General features: G+C 36.6%; 1 protein-coding gene across 4 annotated transcripts; it reads left to right on the forward strand.

The window, feature by feature from the left end:
* Window positions 1-7,303: 7,303 nt before the first annotated feature.
* LOC135607482 (acyl-CoA-binding domain-containing protein 3-like) lies at window positions 7,304-12,359 on the forward strand. 4 transcript variants are annotated; one of them, XM_065099342.1, is made up of 5 exons: window positions 7,304-8,269; window positions 9,296-9,401; window positions 9,482-9,585; window positions 9,712-9,785; window positions 12,022-12,359. In XM_065099342.1, the coding sequence occupies exons 1-5, from the start codon at window positions 7,479-7,481 to the stop codon at window positions 12,123-12,125; spliced, it is 1,179 nt and encodes a 392-aa protein (XP_064955414.1). In that variant the 5' UTR covers window positions 7,304-7,478; the 3' UTR covers window positions 12,126-12,359. The 4 variants fall into 4 exon arrangements, with proteins under 4 accessions (XP_064955414.1, XP_064955416.1, XP_064955415.1 ...); XM_065099344.1 differs by having other exon boundaries at window positions 12,040-12,359; XM_065099343.1 differs by lacking the exon at window positions 12,022-12,359 and adding an exon at window positions 10,395-11,962.
* The last annotated feature ends 2,574 nt before the right edge of the window (window positions 12,360-14,933 follow it).

The following is a 14,933-nucleotide window of genomic DNA, read 5'->3' on the forward strand; positions in this document are numbered from 1 at the left end:
CATAAATGGATTTCTTAAGTTTACAAGCCCAACTTTCTTTTCCCTTTTCTATGAATCCTTCGGGTTGTTCCATATAGATTTCCTCATCTAGATCCCCATTTAGAAATGCTGTTTTCACATCCATCTGATGCAACTCAAGATCATAATGAGCTACTAATGCCATAACGATTCTCAATGAGTCCTTTTTAGAAACAGGAGAAAAAGTCTCATTATAGTCGATGCCTTCCTTTTGAGAAAAACCTTTGGCCACAAGTCTGGCTTTATATCGTTCGATATTGCCCGTTGAGTCGCGTTTTGTCTTAAAGACCCATTTACAACCGACTCTTTTACAATCATTGGGCAATTCAACGAGATCCCAGACATCATTCTGTACCATTGATTTTAACTATTCTTTCATTGCATCATACCATTTTTCAGAATCGTTACTTTCTATGGCTTGTGAAAACGATAAGGGGTCTCTTTTTATTCCTATATCATAATCTGATTCTTGTAGATATACAACATAATCATCAAAAATGGCATGTTTCCTTTTCCTTTGAGATCTTCTCAAATCTGCCAATTGTGATTGTTCTACAAGATCATCAGCGGCGACATCAACATCATGTAAGAGTTCTTGAATGTTATTTTGTTGTTCACCCCCATCAATACTCTCATTGATTTGAGGAACAACAATCTCTCGGACAGGAGATGATATGGGAGAATTAACCTGAATCTCCTCAATATCAAAATTAATCCTTCGAGATTTTTCACTCCCACTGATTTTGCCATTTTCTAGGAATTTTGCATTACCAGATTCTACTATTCTCATACTATGATTAGGGCAATAAAATCTGTATCCCTTGGATTTTTCTGGATAACCAATAAAATATCCTGAAATAGTTCTTGGATCCAATTTCTTTTTATGTGGATTGAATACTCTTATCTCTGCAGGACACCCCCATATATGTAGATGTCTCAGACTGGGCTTCCTACCAGTCCATAACTCAAATGGAGTCGATGAAACTGACTTGCTAGGAACCCTGTTCAAGATGTACACAACTGTCCTAAGAGCTTCACCCCACATTGACTCAGGTACAGAGGAATAACTCATCATGCTCCTAACTATATCCATCAGAGTACGATTTCGCCTTTCAGCAACACCGTTCTGCTGTGGCACACCTGGTAATGCATATTGAGCACAAATACCCCGTTGTTCTAGGAATCTAGCAAAAGGACCAATATTCTGACTAGATCCATCATATCTGCCATAAAATTCACCACCTCTGTCAGATCTAACAATTTTAACTTTTCTATCTAATTGTCTCTCAACCTCATTTATGTATACTTCAAGAGTATCAACGGCTTGAGACTTTTCATGTATTAGATAAACTTTGCCATATCTGGACAGATCATCTATAAATGTGATAAAATATTTTTCTCCACTAAAACAAGGAATATGGAGTGGTCCGCAGATATCAGTATGAATAATCTCAAGGAGTTCTTTATTTCTTGTGGCATTTTTCTTTATTTGTTTAGTTTGCTTTCCTTTAATGCAATCTATACAAATATCAAAATCAGTGAAGTATAAATGTTCCAAAATATTATCCTTCACTAATCTTTCAATTCTTTCCTTTGAGATATGCCCCAATCGTCTATGCCACAATATGGAAGATTTTTCATTATTGAAACTATGTTTCAATCCAACATTTGATTGTAGGGTCATTAGTGTCTTTGCAAACTCAAGATCCAAATTAATTCTGTACAAACCATCACACAGAATTCCAGAACCAACTTTTATTGAATCATAAAATATGCTGAGTTTGCCACTACCAAAAGAAATACAATATCCCAACTCATCAATTCTAGAAAGAGAAATTAAATTTCTAGAAATTATAGGGACATAACATGTGTCAACAAGATCCATCAAGTGACCCGTCTCTAAGCGTAGACGATAAGTTCCCATTGATATCACTTTCGCTTTAAGACGATTTCCCATAATGATGAATCTTTCATGTTCTTTTGGTTTCCGAATTGAAAGGAATCCCTGCATGTTATTTGTAACATGAGTTGAAGCACCGGAATCAATCCACCAAGTGTTAGAAGGAACTTCTGTAATGTTTGATTTGAAACATACAAAGGTCGAGTTAATACCTTTCTTTTTGAACCAAGTCTTGCGTTTAATGCAATCCTTCTTCACATGTCCTTTCTTGCCACAAAAAAAGCACTTTACAGTAAAGGCTTTCTTTTCATTAGTCTGTTTAACATTTCCAGACTTAGCAAATCTCTTTGATGGATGATGCTTTAACTTTCTTTTCTTATTACCACCTCCTTGAGTAGTCGTCATGACATTATATGAATTTTCCTGCCTTAATCTCAATTCTTCCTGAACACACATGCTAGTCAACTCATTCAAGTCCCACTTATCCTTATTTGTATTGTAATGAATCTTGAATGGGCCAAACTAAGAAGGAAGAGAATTGAGAATAAATTGCACAAGGAAGGATTCATCAACATTCATGCCTAATGTTTTAAGTTTTGCAGCTTTGTCAGCCATATTGAGGATATGATCCTGAATTCCTCGAGTACCATCATACTGAGCCGTAGTCAGTTCTTTCATCAATGTGCCAGCCAATGACTTATCAGCAGATTTAAATCTGTCTTCAATAACCTTTAAATATTCCTTTGCACTAGTTGCAATCGGTAATGAAGTCTTTATGTTATTTGCAATTGTCATTCTTATGAACATTAAACTAAGCCTATCAGATCTTTCCCAAGCCTTCATTTCATTAACTTGTTCTGCAGTACTTTCATCAGTCAAGTCTGTAGGCTTTTCAACAAGTAATGCTAGATCAAGATCTAATACACCCAGTGTGAATTGCACATGCTCTAACCATTCTGAATAATTTGATCCAGAAAGTACAGAGACACTTGAAGCATATGAATGTATATGTAGAAGTACCACTGCAAAAAGATATATAACAACATTAATATTTTGAGTTTATCAAAAATTGATGAACTATTGATATAATCTATATTACACCTTTGGGTGAAATATTGACATATCTAGTGTTCACTCAAAAATATTTTTGGAGGACTGATACCATCCTTGAGGAATAGGTATTGTTACCTTTGGGTATACAACCCTAAACTGCAAGGATATCTAAAATAGTATCATCCTACCCCATCACATAATTATTTGAATTAGATTCTCCTTTGGGATTATCTAAATCTCATAATTATATGTGCCATTATGAATATTATTTCTTTAATATCATTTAGGACTAATTCTTTAATATTATTTTATAAGTCATTAGTCCACGTCACTTTGGTGGCTCCAAGACTAATGCCATGATATAAAATAAAAATATCCTATAAATGATAAAACTTTTATTTTAATTCATATCACAAAAGTCTATCATCCTAGGCCACTTTGGCAGCTTCTAGTTAGATAAAACTTAAGGAAATAAATTACAAATAATATTCATCAATATTTCTTTAATTTTGCTAAGCAGTTCAATAATAAAATAACAATAATAATTATTGAACATTTATGTAAAGCAATTCAATAATAAATAACCATAACAATTACTGAACATTAATGTAAAGCAATTCAATAATAAATAATAATAATTATTATTAAAATTTAATGCAAAACAGTTCAATAATAAATAACCATAATAATTATTGAACAATAATGCAAAACAGTTCAATAATAAAATAACAACAATAATTATTGAACATAATGCAAAAACAATTCAATAATAAAATAACCATAATAATTATTGAATATTAATGCAAAATAGTTCAATAATAAAATAACAACAATAATTATTGAACATAATGCAAAACAATTCAATAATAAAATAACCATAATAATTATTGAATATTAATGCAAAACAGTTCAATAATAAATAACCATAATAATTATTGAACATTAATAAAACTCATATGATAATTTCAAGCATATACATGTGAATAAATAAATGAAAATTCCAAAAACAATAATTGGATTTTAATTTTATTTACCACATATATAATGAATAATTCATATGAGAAAACCATAAAATAAACCATAATTTATAGTTTTTTTTATTTATCAAAATTAAATCCAATCAAATAATCAAAAAATATAATCATGATTAAAATTAATCATAATTATAATAAATGATATTTATCAATTTTATAATTGAGAATTTAACCTAAATTTCTCAATTTCATAATGATAAAAAAACGAAAATATTTGATAAGATATAAATCGAAAATATATGAATGGCAGAACTATAATTTGGCAGAAATTAGACCCGAGGGCAAAACCATAAATATGTTGACAGAACATAAACTGTAATTACGATATTTGCAAAGGGTAAAACTATAATTTTTAAAACCCTAGCCTCGATGGCAAAAACGTAAATATGCCAAAACCCTAATCTGCCATCGCCGCCGCCGTCGCCTACGCGAGCAGCGCTGCCGCTGCTGCCTGCGGCCTGGCCGCCTGTGCACGGCTACCGCCTGTACGCGGCTGCCAGCGGCAGTTCTAGCCTGTGCGCGGCCACTGCCGCCACGGCGCTACTGCCGCGGGGCTGCTACTGCTCACGCGCGGCCGCTGCCGCTGCGGCGGTTCCTGCCCGAGGGTGGCTGTTGCCAGCACGCGGCCGCCGCCTGTGCACGGCCAACTCACGCATGGCCGCCACCTGGGCTGTCTGCCTACGTGTGGCCGACCGTCGCATGGACGGATTCTGGCCGTGTGCGACCGGGGTTCTGTGATGCCGTCGCACGGACGGAGTTCTATGATGCCGTCGCACGGACGGAGTTCTGTGATGTTCGCATATGGGACGGGTTCTATGATGTCCGCATATAGGACGGGTTCTATGATGTTCGCATATGGGACGAGTTCTGTAATGCGTACGCTACTCGGCGTAACCGCAGATTTGCAGCGAGGTCGACGGTGACCATTACTACTTAGCAGTTCTTGGAAGATAAAGGTAATTATGCATCGTAAATTAATTTACAGATCTAATGCATGATTTCAAAAATCGGGCTCTGATACCAATTGTAAGCATAAAAATCTGTAATTATGCTAAGTCAATAATGCGAAATTAACCTACATGCCAGGATTGAAATCAATACATAAATCTAATTATACGATGCGTACCTTTTGATGCCATCCGTTCAAAGATCTTGTTTGATCTGCTCAGCACCGTGATCCAAGATTGCTGTAGGCTCCGTCTTTAATCCGATCGCGCTGCGGAATCTACAGGGAGTGCGAAGAGTAGACCCTTTCTCCTCTCTTCCTATCCTTTCACAGGATCACACAGATTGATGGATTTGGGGAGAAGATTTTGGGGAGAGAGTCGAGGAGAATAACTGAATCCCTCAACGGAGAGGTGCGTCTATACGTGTCAACGTTATGACGCTAACACACCCTCAACCCCTAGAGGTCTACGATGAGATCTCAGAAGATTTTCTCCTATCAAGAATATCTCCGAAGAATCATTCCGCAGTGGATTTAGTCTATATTGGCTAAAATATCACAACGGAACCCAATTAGTTATTCTATTATATATCTTATTCAATTATAAAACGACCACATATTCTAACACAAAGCATCCAAAAACAACAGCGATTGATTGCAAAAACACAAGAAAAGAAGGGTTAAACAGGAATAGGGAACGAGACAAAATTCCAAGAAGCTGAACCCAATAACAGGATGAAACTCAATAATACAACAGAAAATCATGTTGAAACCTCAAAACACATCCTCCAAACGGAAGAACAGGTGGAAAACCAAAAGAAAAAGAACAGTTTGCAACCGAAAATAAACTGATAAAACCCTAGAATCGATCCAAAGTGCAAGGATCCAGAAACAAGAGAGATCGATGAATTCCGTAAATAGGAATAGCAAGAAAGGGAGATACATACCTGTCTCGCGAGGCCGCAGCACTTGGATCATCTCACCCTTTGGAGATCGCTTCGCTTCTTTCTTTCTCTTTCTTCCGATCTCGAGAGCCACGCCCCTCCTTTTGTAGCTTTGGGTTACGTGTTCCATCAAGTGCGTCCACCACGTGGTGTTGATCATCGTCTGATTAAATCTTCTCTCTGTTTGTGATAAGTGATCCTTTTAGACGCATCTAATCAATTCCAAGCGCAGAGAGTCATGCTAGCTGTGCCCACGAAAGCTTACGTGTACAATTTTCCCGACGCCATATGTCACAGTTGATTGGAGCAAGAAACACGATAAATCGATTATACAATACAATCCATCCTTATGATTCGTGTTGGTATCCATTCAACTTAATCGTATCTGCATCAAGCAATTATGTAAGGTTTGCATCCATTAAAAGATCTAGTTTAAACCATTGCACGCTGCTTGAATGTTATTTATTCTATAAAATGTAGATTCCATTATACGTGAACTTGTTATGTTACTTCGTATCACATTGTAAGTTGTTAGGATTTTAAGTTTGTTCGTTTCCTTTTTTGACCCTCCTCAATTTATTGATTTATTCCCCGTACTAATAATAAAGCCAATATCGAAATAATTCCTTGCCTCCTCTTTAGCTCCACGTATAATCAATCCAAAGCAATCATACACCCTATGAAACCAAAAGAATAATAGTTTCTGTGCTTAACTTTTAGTGCACGAATTCCTGACATCCACATCTCCAACACCCAATTCTCCACCGCTATATTATAACGCACGAAACGAAACGAAACGAAACGAAACGAGATTTGGCCTATAACGGTCGTCGATTTAGCCGGAGCCTGCCATCTACGAGGCTCGGCTTCAGCCGCGAAATATGGAGCGCGACGCCGTCATTCTTCTGGATTTATCGTCACAATCGTCAGATCCAACGGCCCACCGCGAACGAACCTACCCGGATCAGGTCCAACCTGGCCAAAGTAATCGACGTGATGGATTGTTCTGATCATTTTAGCTCCATGTGGGCTCCGCTAAAGGCCACCAATAAATTATCGGGTAACAACATGGGCGGGGAATAGCAGATAGGAATTTATTCTGCATAAAATATCACGCCAATCCTCGGAGCATGTTGTGTCACCCATTTGCCCTGCCTAACGGCATCTCCTTGTGAGCAATGTGCGGGTCCATACTGGGCCGATTTCATAACCAACAGAGAGCCGGTTAGTTCGGAGAGCGTAGGGCTCAGCGGGTAGGAAACGTGTCGCTTTCGAAAGACGCAGAGCTGCATCATCCTATCACAAGCCACGTTTCGAGAAGCCGAGAGCAGGAGGTCTCCATCGACACGTAAGCCGGCGTGGCCAAGCGAATATGCCTTTTGGCGCTCTCAGGTCTTCCGCTTTCTCCCAATCTCTACATGCATTGAAACGCCACCCACCCCGACCTCATCCTGTCTTCCTCCTCCTTTTGCCTTGTCGATCTCGATCTCTTCCTTCCTCTCGTCTCTGCTTTCCTCCGCCTCGCGTGCCGTGGAGTGGAAGCGAAGAAGGCTAGGGGACGAAACAAAAAGCGAAGAGGGGGGATGGGGACGATGGAGTTCTTCGAAGAGCTTCTCCTGACCGCTCTCATCTCCGTCCTCCTCGCCTTCCTCATCGGTAAGTTCGCCGCCTCCGCCGCCTCCGCCGCCGTTAAGCCGGAGGCCGTTCCACTCGCTCGGGTTGCGGGTCCAGGGATGGACTCGGATCCGATCGAGGAGGAGGAGGAGACTGAGAAGTCGGAGAGGAAGTCGTCTAGTGGCAACGGAGCCGGATCTGATCGCCCGAAGACCGGGGTCTTCGAAGTCGTAGAGGAAAGATTGCTTGAAGAGAGACCGGAGAGGAGCAACGAGGTTAGTGGATTCGACCTTAATAGAGAAAATATCGCTGATAAGCTCTTTTCCGAAGTTGATCTTACTAGGTCAGAAGAATCATCTTCGAAGAAAGAGAAAGTGGATAATGAAGTGGAGATCGGAAGAATTAATGATGATTCCCGGAGGCAACAAGGGGGATCAGTCAAGGGTAAAGAGGATGGGAAAAAGGCGGTGGAGAAAGTCGTGAAATTGGGCAGAGAAGACGCGGTAGACAAGGAAGACGGAGGCGCGGTAGGATCGTTGCTTCATGGAGAGGATGAGTGGGAGGGGATCGAGAGAAGCGAGCTGGAGATGTTATTTGGAGTTGCAAGCGAGTTCGTCGGTAGCAAGAAAGGTGGGGATGCAGTGTCCAAACTGAGCAACGAGGTGCAAATGCAGATGTACGGGCTGCATAAGGTTGCGACCGAGGGTCCGTGCCATGAGCCACAACCCATGGCTTTGAAGGTTTCTGCCCGTGCCAAATGGTACCGTCGGTTGCTTTTTCAATAATGCTCTGTTTATACTTGTTAACTCCTCGTATTGTCTTGATACATCATGGTGTTAAGCTAACTATGGAGCAATCATCATAATCTGGAGTTTGCTTATGTTTTGGATCTCAGGAGGCCTTTTTCTGACTCTGTGGCAAGTAGGATGTAGATTCATTGCCTACCTGATTTAATTTAAACATTTGACATGATGCAGGATATTGGTTTTCCACATAGCTTGTTGATAAGCCACCTGGTGTCAATCCATGTGGGGTTACGAAGTGGTAGCTTCTAACCTCGACAAATGAATTTAGGGGAACTTTGTGGTGTTCTCCTTTGGATGCATGAGAACTACAATCATTAAGAGAGTTTTTTGTAGATTATTGCATGACTTTCAAATTTTAATGATATTTGCTCTCTTGCTTACCTTTTAGCTAGAAAATTTGGTATCAACTTATGAGGATGTTGATAGGGGTCATATCCAGGCAGAAAGGTCTGCCAAGTTTTTTATGGATTCTCTTAATTAAGTTTATTGTTTCCATCTTCATCTTTCATTAGTGGTTTCATAAGATTATCAGTTTCTGGTGATCAGTGAAAATTATGTATTGCCCAAAGTTCCACGCTATAACTAAAGAGAATGTTCTTTTGCTGGGGGAACTTATCTTCTTGATTGAAGTGGATGCAATTTTTGAGTTGGTTGTATTCCTTCTGTGATATGAAGTTAGAGACTCATGTACTGGATAGCCACTAAGTCATTCTATTTACCCCTCCAAGAAGAATAACACTTGTTGCAAGGATATCTAGTTATGATGGCTCTATTCCTTGTTTTCCCTTTGTTACGTCTTGTCTCATTATGGATTATTTAATCTGCAGACTAGTTTTTCTATAACTCTGTAGTTTCATTAACTCTAGGAATGATGTGATGACGGGAGTTCACAGTTCAGATATAACATGATTTCTAAATATTAACGGAGTACAGAAACATATTTGTGCATCTGATTGAAGACCTCGTCTCTATTTCTCTAGGAATGCTTGGCAAAAACTGGGGAATATGGATCCAGAAGCTGCTATGGGACAGTATATCAGTCTTCTAAATGAAAGCATTCCTGGATGGACAGCAAAGAAGTATGGGGTAAGTTAAGAGTAACAACTATTCTTTGAGTTGATTCATGAGTCAAGCTAATGCACTCTGGCTTATGGAATACTAACTAGGAGGAAGCCAAAGGTCATGTTGGCAGTGATCCTCGGGTAGTAGAGGCATCCAGAATAGACCAGCTCGATTCAAAGTTTTCTCAATCTAATTCTGAAATTGAAGTGTAAGATTCATAATCATTTCCAAGTTGTTCAGTTAAATCAACTTTATAAGTTTCAAAACTCTATAGTCTTCGTATAATTTCTTTGGTTGCACCATGTCATCACTTGTGTAATGTCATGTCTTGCAGTTTGGTAGAAGATTCTTCTGCCATTGAAGGTGTCGCTGATGATGTAAATACTGGTGTCAAACTTTCCAAACAAGGTACCCATAATAGATCCTTAATCTTTTACTTCTTAACCTTGATTTCTGGAGGAGAGTGCTTATGAATGTTTCTGTAGCTTGTTATTTTATGCTCGAGTATTCTATAACTCTTATCTATTAACAATTGATGGTTGATTCTCTAAGACACACCAGCTCATATGGTCGCATGACACATTGCTGTACTGACACTTTGCTACGTTAGCGCATGACTGTTTTGAAAGGGTTGTATATGCAGCTACCCATGCGTATGTGTAACAAGCAAGTTGCATGCGTTTTACTTTTATGGTTCTGGTGAACTCAGTGCAATAAACTAAAAGATAGGTTCTATATCCTCCGAGAACTATTTGTTGTGAGATGAGGCACTAGGACCACTTATTTAAGGATCAGAAGTAATTTCTATAGATTACTTCTGATCCTTCATCTTATTGCCATTTGTTGTGAGATGAGGCTCTTTCATCTTATTGCCATTTCTCTCCACTTTCACCTGTTAACTATTTTGTCTATTATTTATAGGTCTGCATATTTGTATCATCATCTATTTTTGTTCCACCTCTCATGTTCTTTTTATCTCCACTTCTTTTTTAATGAAAAGTACCAATGTTTTCAAAGGGCACTCAAGCGAGGCGAAGCAAGACTTGAGCGTCTCGCAACACCTCGAGGCATGGCGTTTTAGCGAAGCATCTCTCAGGTGTGCTAGGCACCTCGGGTGAGCTCTCAAGCTAAATCAGGTTGATTGGGCGAGCAAGTTGGTTTAATTGAACCAACTAATGTCACTACTTACCCTAATGCCCCCTTCGACCCAGTGAAAGAAACTAGAAGTGAAACCCCATCCCTCGTCCATCGCCTTCATATACTCCGTCCACCACTGCAACTCTATCCACTTCATCCGCCGTCATTGGCAAACTCGTCTGCTGCCTTCTTTCGCTGTTGCACCTTCATTCATTCACCGTTGCAGCTTCATTCATCGCCCTGTCTAGCTTCGTCCATCATTGGTTTCCTCCTCCTCCCACCTTTCTCTAGAGTCATCGGTTACTTCTCCATCTTCTCAGTCCTCTCTTTCTCATTTTATATGTAATACTTTCGTTAATTAACTTGCTGCACCATATTGAGGTGGTGCACTGTTACTTTGTTAGGAGTTAGAACTTAGGAGCTTGTAATCGATTAACTTGAGGCCTCGTAATTTCTGTGTGTTGTGTAATTTTAGTGTGTTACATAAAACTTAGGAGTTTGTGGTCGATTAACTTGAGGCCTCGCAACCTCAATATTACCATATTGACGTTGATTAACTTGTTGCACCATTTTTATTTTTGTAATTATATTTAGTTATGTATTAATTATAATATATATTTTAAAATTTTAATATTTGGGAGCGCCCTGTTTCCCTTGAGTAGGTGTGCAGGCAGGTGCCTCAGCCATTTTGAGATCTTGGTGTCTTTTTTGATGTCTAGTGCTTTTAAAATAACTGAAAAGTACCTGTACAGGTGGCTTGACTGCTGGTTTGTCCTGTCTAAGATTAACATCGGACAATATTGAATGGTTATAGGTCTCTTTTAAAGTTTTCTTTCCATAGCTGTGGTGGGTAGTGTCCAGGCTGTTTGGGTAATGACATCAAATGCGTCACCAGTCCTAAAAAGGAGGAATGAGCCTCTGAACTTTGAATGAAACATTGAGAGTTAGATCATCTCTATGCAGACATATTCATCTTGTGTTAGCTCAAGTCAAAAGGCATCCCTAGATCACTTTTCCATACAACTATGCACTGATATTATCCACTTTAGATCTCATGTGCCTATACATTGGTCTGTCCGAATGCGAGACAAAAAGTCTCTGCCATAATTAAGCAACTCATGGATTCTGGAGTTATGCCGAACACCACTGAGTCAGACAACTCGTGGATCTTTGCCATAAGTGCTATTGTTCAAGATGTGTTGCACCAAATTTTAGGTCAAAAATGATATTATATGAGCTTTTCACAGAACATGAAACTGCGGGCAAACATACAGCAGAGAGCTAGCTAGGCATTAAAGTACCTTTTAGAAAACCCAGTAATTATTGCTTTTCCTGGATTGTACTTAAAAATCTAAGGAATATTAATATTAAATATTCCTTTTTACTACTGCCAATGTCTTAGTACACCTACTTGCCCTCTCAAGTTCTTGTAATTTTGTAACCTTAGCCTCTTGGTATTTGGTAAAACTTTAAAAATTCTTGAATTTAAGTTTGCCTTTTCTTCTAGTCTTCGATATGTTTGCAGTCTTTAATTGGATAAGCGTGGACGTAACAGGACTGACAAAGATATTCCTTTTCAACCTGGTCTCACCGCCAAGAGTGGCATTCTGAAAGTTGCAGCTGGGAAGCTCGGTTGATCCTGTGTCTGTAGACCCAGTGCTTGTTGGTTTTTAGCTGGTCCAAGTACATGGTTGATTGTGTGCTGATCCCTCAACTACTATTCCATCATTGGTCTGATTGATAAGTTATCTCTTGCTGGTGCTCGTGTCCTAGTTTAAACTGTATATGCTGTACATATCTATTTATATTATGTTAAATATTAAGGTGTTAAATACATTAACTGTATATGCAGACGTGCCCAAGGTTTTCTTCTCGGAGGTCAGAATGCATTGCGCATTATGACTGCATGGTATTGGACTTCTAATCCGCAGTTCTTTCCACGCGATGAAAGATTAGGGCCTTCTTTTTTCTTTTTAATATGCAACGGGAAAAGTTCAATTCATCTTCGTGATTCAGTAGAGGGGCAGGGGACAGTTGTTTCCACTTCACACTTCATATATATATATATATATATATATATATATATATATATATATATATATATATATATATATATATATATATATATATATATATATACATATATATATAATTCTCATAAAGAGCTTTGACTTTTCAAGATGATAAAATAATCTTCCAATAACTTCTATCTTTTTCCTATATCTTCTCTTTCATTAAAAGATATTTTTAATTTTTAATAAATTAATTCATATAATTGAATTAGTTTAACTAATCTAACACTTAAATTGTTTCAAAATAAATTATATTAAATAATAATAAAAATAATAAATCAAAACTAATTTATCTAACTATAAAGACAAGGGTGATATAATAATATTATTCATTTATTTTAAAATATAAAATAAAAAATATATTTAAAATATTTAATATATTTAAAATTTTGAAAGATCTATATACCATTATTTTTTATTTTTAAGTTTTAAAAATATTTTGTTTATTAATTTTGACCTTTAAAAAGTTAAATTTATACTTAAAATATGTATATATATATAATATATCATCTTAATATCAAAATAAATTATATTAAATAATTTAGTGATATATCAATTTATATTATTAAAAATAACATATAAACATATAAAAAAAGTTAGACCCGGATGGACATATATCACCCTTTTTCTATTTAAGAGTTTTTTTTGATATTTTCTAATTTATTTATAATCTATTTGTGGTTTATTTATAATTTATTTAAACAAGTTAGACCCAGATGGACATATATCACCCTTAGTAATTTATTTATATTTTATTTAAACAACTTAGTGATGATATTTTTCTTAGTCAAACAAAATATGCATTAGACTTGCTAAAACAGTTTAATATGGATAGTTCAAAAGCTATCAATACTCCTATGAGTACCTCCACTAAGTTAGATATTGACAAAAGTAGAGAAAGCTTTGATCAAAAAGCCTATAAAGGTATGATAAGAAGTTTACTATATCTCACCGCAACTAAACCGGACATCATGTTTAGTATAGGACTTTATGCTAGGTTTCAATCTAATCCTAAGCTATCTCATCTAAAAATAGTTAAAAGAATTCTTAGATATTTTAAAAGAACCACTTAATCTAAGATTATTGTATCCAAAATCTGAAACTTTGAACTAATTACTTATACTAATGCAGATTTTGCTGGACGTAGAATAGATAGAAAAAGCACATCCCAAACATGTCAATTCTTAAGTCATGCACTTGTCTCTAGGTCTTCCAATAAACAAAACTCAGTTGCACTATCTACAACTGAAGCCGAATACATAGCGACAAGTTCATATTATGCATAAGTTGTATGGATAAAAAATACATTAGAAGATTATAAGATTCATCTTAAGAATATTCTCATAAAATGTGATAACATGAGTGTAATATGCTTAACAAAAAATCCTATTCAATACCTAGAACTAAACATATTGACATTAGGCATCATTTCATAAGAGATCATGTTAATAACCATGACATATCTTTAGAGTTTATTGATACGAAACATCAATTAGCTGATATCTTTACAAAATCTTTAAATGGAGAATAATTTGGTTTTATTAGAAGAGAGTTAGGGATGTTAAATTGTCCGAATGCATGAATTTGATGTATATCTTTTCCAAACTTTCTCGATTTTTTTTAAAAGGCTTTCATGAAATTATTTCATTTTGTATCTAAGGCCTTTATGAAATCCAGAATATCAATTTACTTGGTATCAAATTTATTTTATACCCTTACTCCATCGCTTAATGATACACACATAGAATTCATTGATAAATGCATCTTTCACGGATTTCACTATTGTGAATTTTTAATAAGAAACATATTTGATTTATGAAGTTTTATTCATGAATTTCTTTTTTATGTGATGCTCCTCTCCCATGAATTCTTCCTTATTCTTCTAATGAAAGATGAATTTTATGAATTCACATGGATATCTTGATCATTTTTTTAAATCCCTTCTCTTTGTTAAAATTGAAACATGATTTAATGAAACTCATCTATTGTTTTGAATTTGACTTGATTCAAATCATTTTATGTATTTGGTTCTTAATGGATTCTTTCCTTACCTTTCTTCATCTTCTTCTTATTTTTATGACAAAAATAAGAAAGAAATTTGCACATCTAAATAAAGAACTAAAAAGCCCTCGAGTAAAATTCCATTAAGAATTGGTGTGAAACTTGCTTTATCTTGTTTACCATACTTACATTGTTGAATGATTCTCCTTTTTGTTGATGACAAAGGGGGAGAAATAATACCAAAATATGGTAAATTGATGACAAATTGGTATTGTAAATGTATACAATGTATCCTATCATAAATGCTTGTATCTTATCATAAATACTTGTATGTTTTGCGAATGCT

This window comes from Musa acuminata, chromosome BXJ2-3, assembly GCF_036884655.1.
Source record: "Musa acuminata AAA Group cultivar baxijiao chromosome BXJ2-3, Cavendish_Baxijiao_AAA, whole genome shotgun sequence".
NCBI classification, from domain to species: domain Eukaryota; kingdom Viridiplantae; phylum Streptophyta; class Magnoliopsida; order Zingiberales; family Musaceae; genus Musa; species Musa acuminata.

Coding starts and splice junctions, on each gene's coding strand:
- LOC135607482 (XM_065099342.1), top strand. CDS start 7,479: ATGGGGACGATGGAGTTCTTCGAAGAGCTTCTCCTGACCGCTCTCATC. Junction 8,270..9,295: donor GTTTCTGCCCGTGCCAAATG/GTACCGTCGGTT, acceptor CTATTTCTCTAG/GAATGCTTGGCAAAAACTGG. Junction 9,786..12,021: donor TGTCAAACTTTCCAAACAAG/GTACCCATAATA, acceptor CTTTTCTTCTAG/TCTTCGATATGTTTGCAGTC.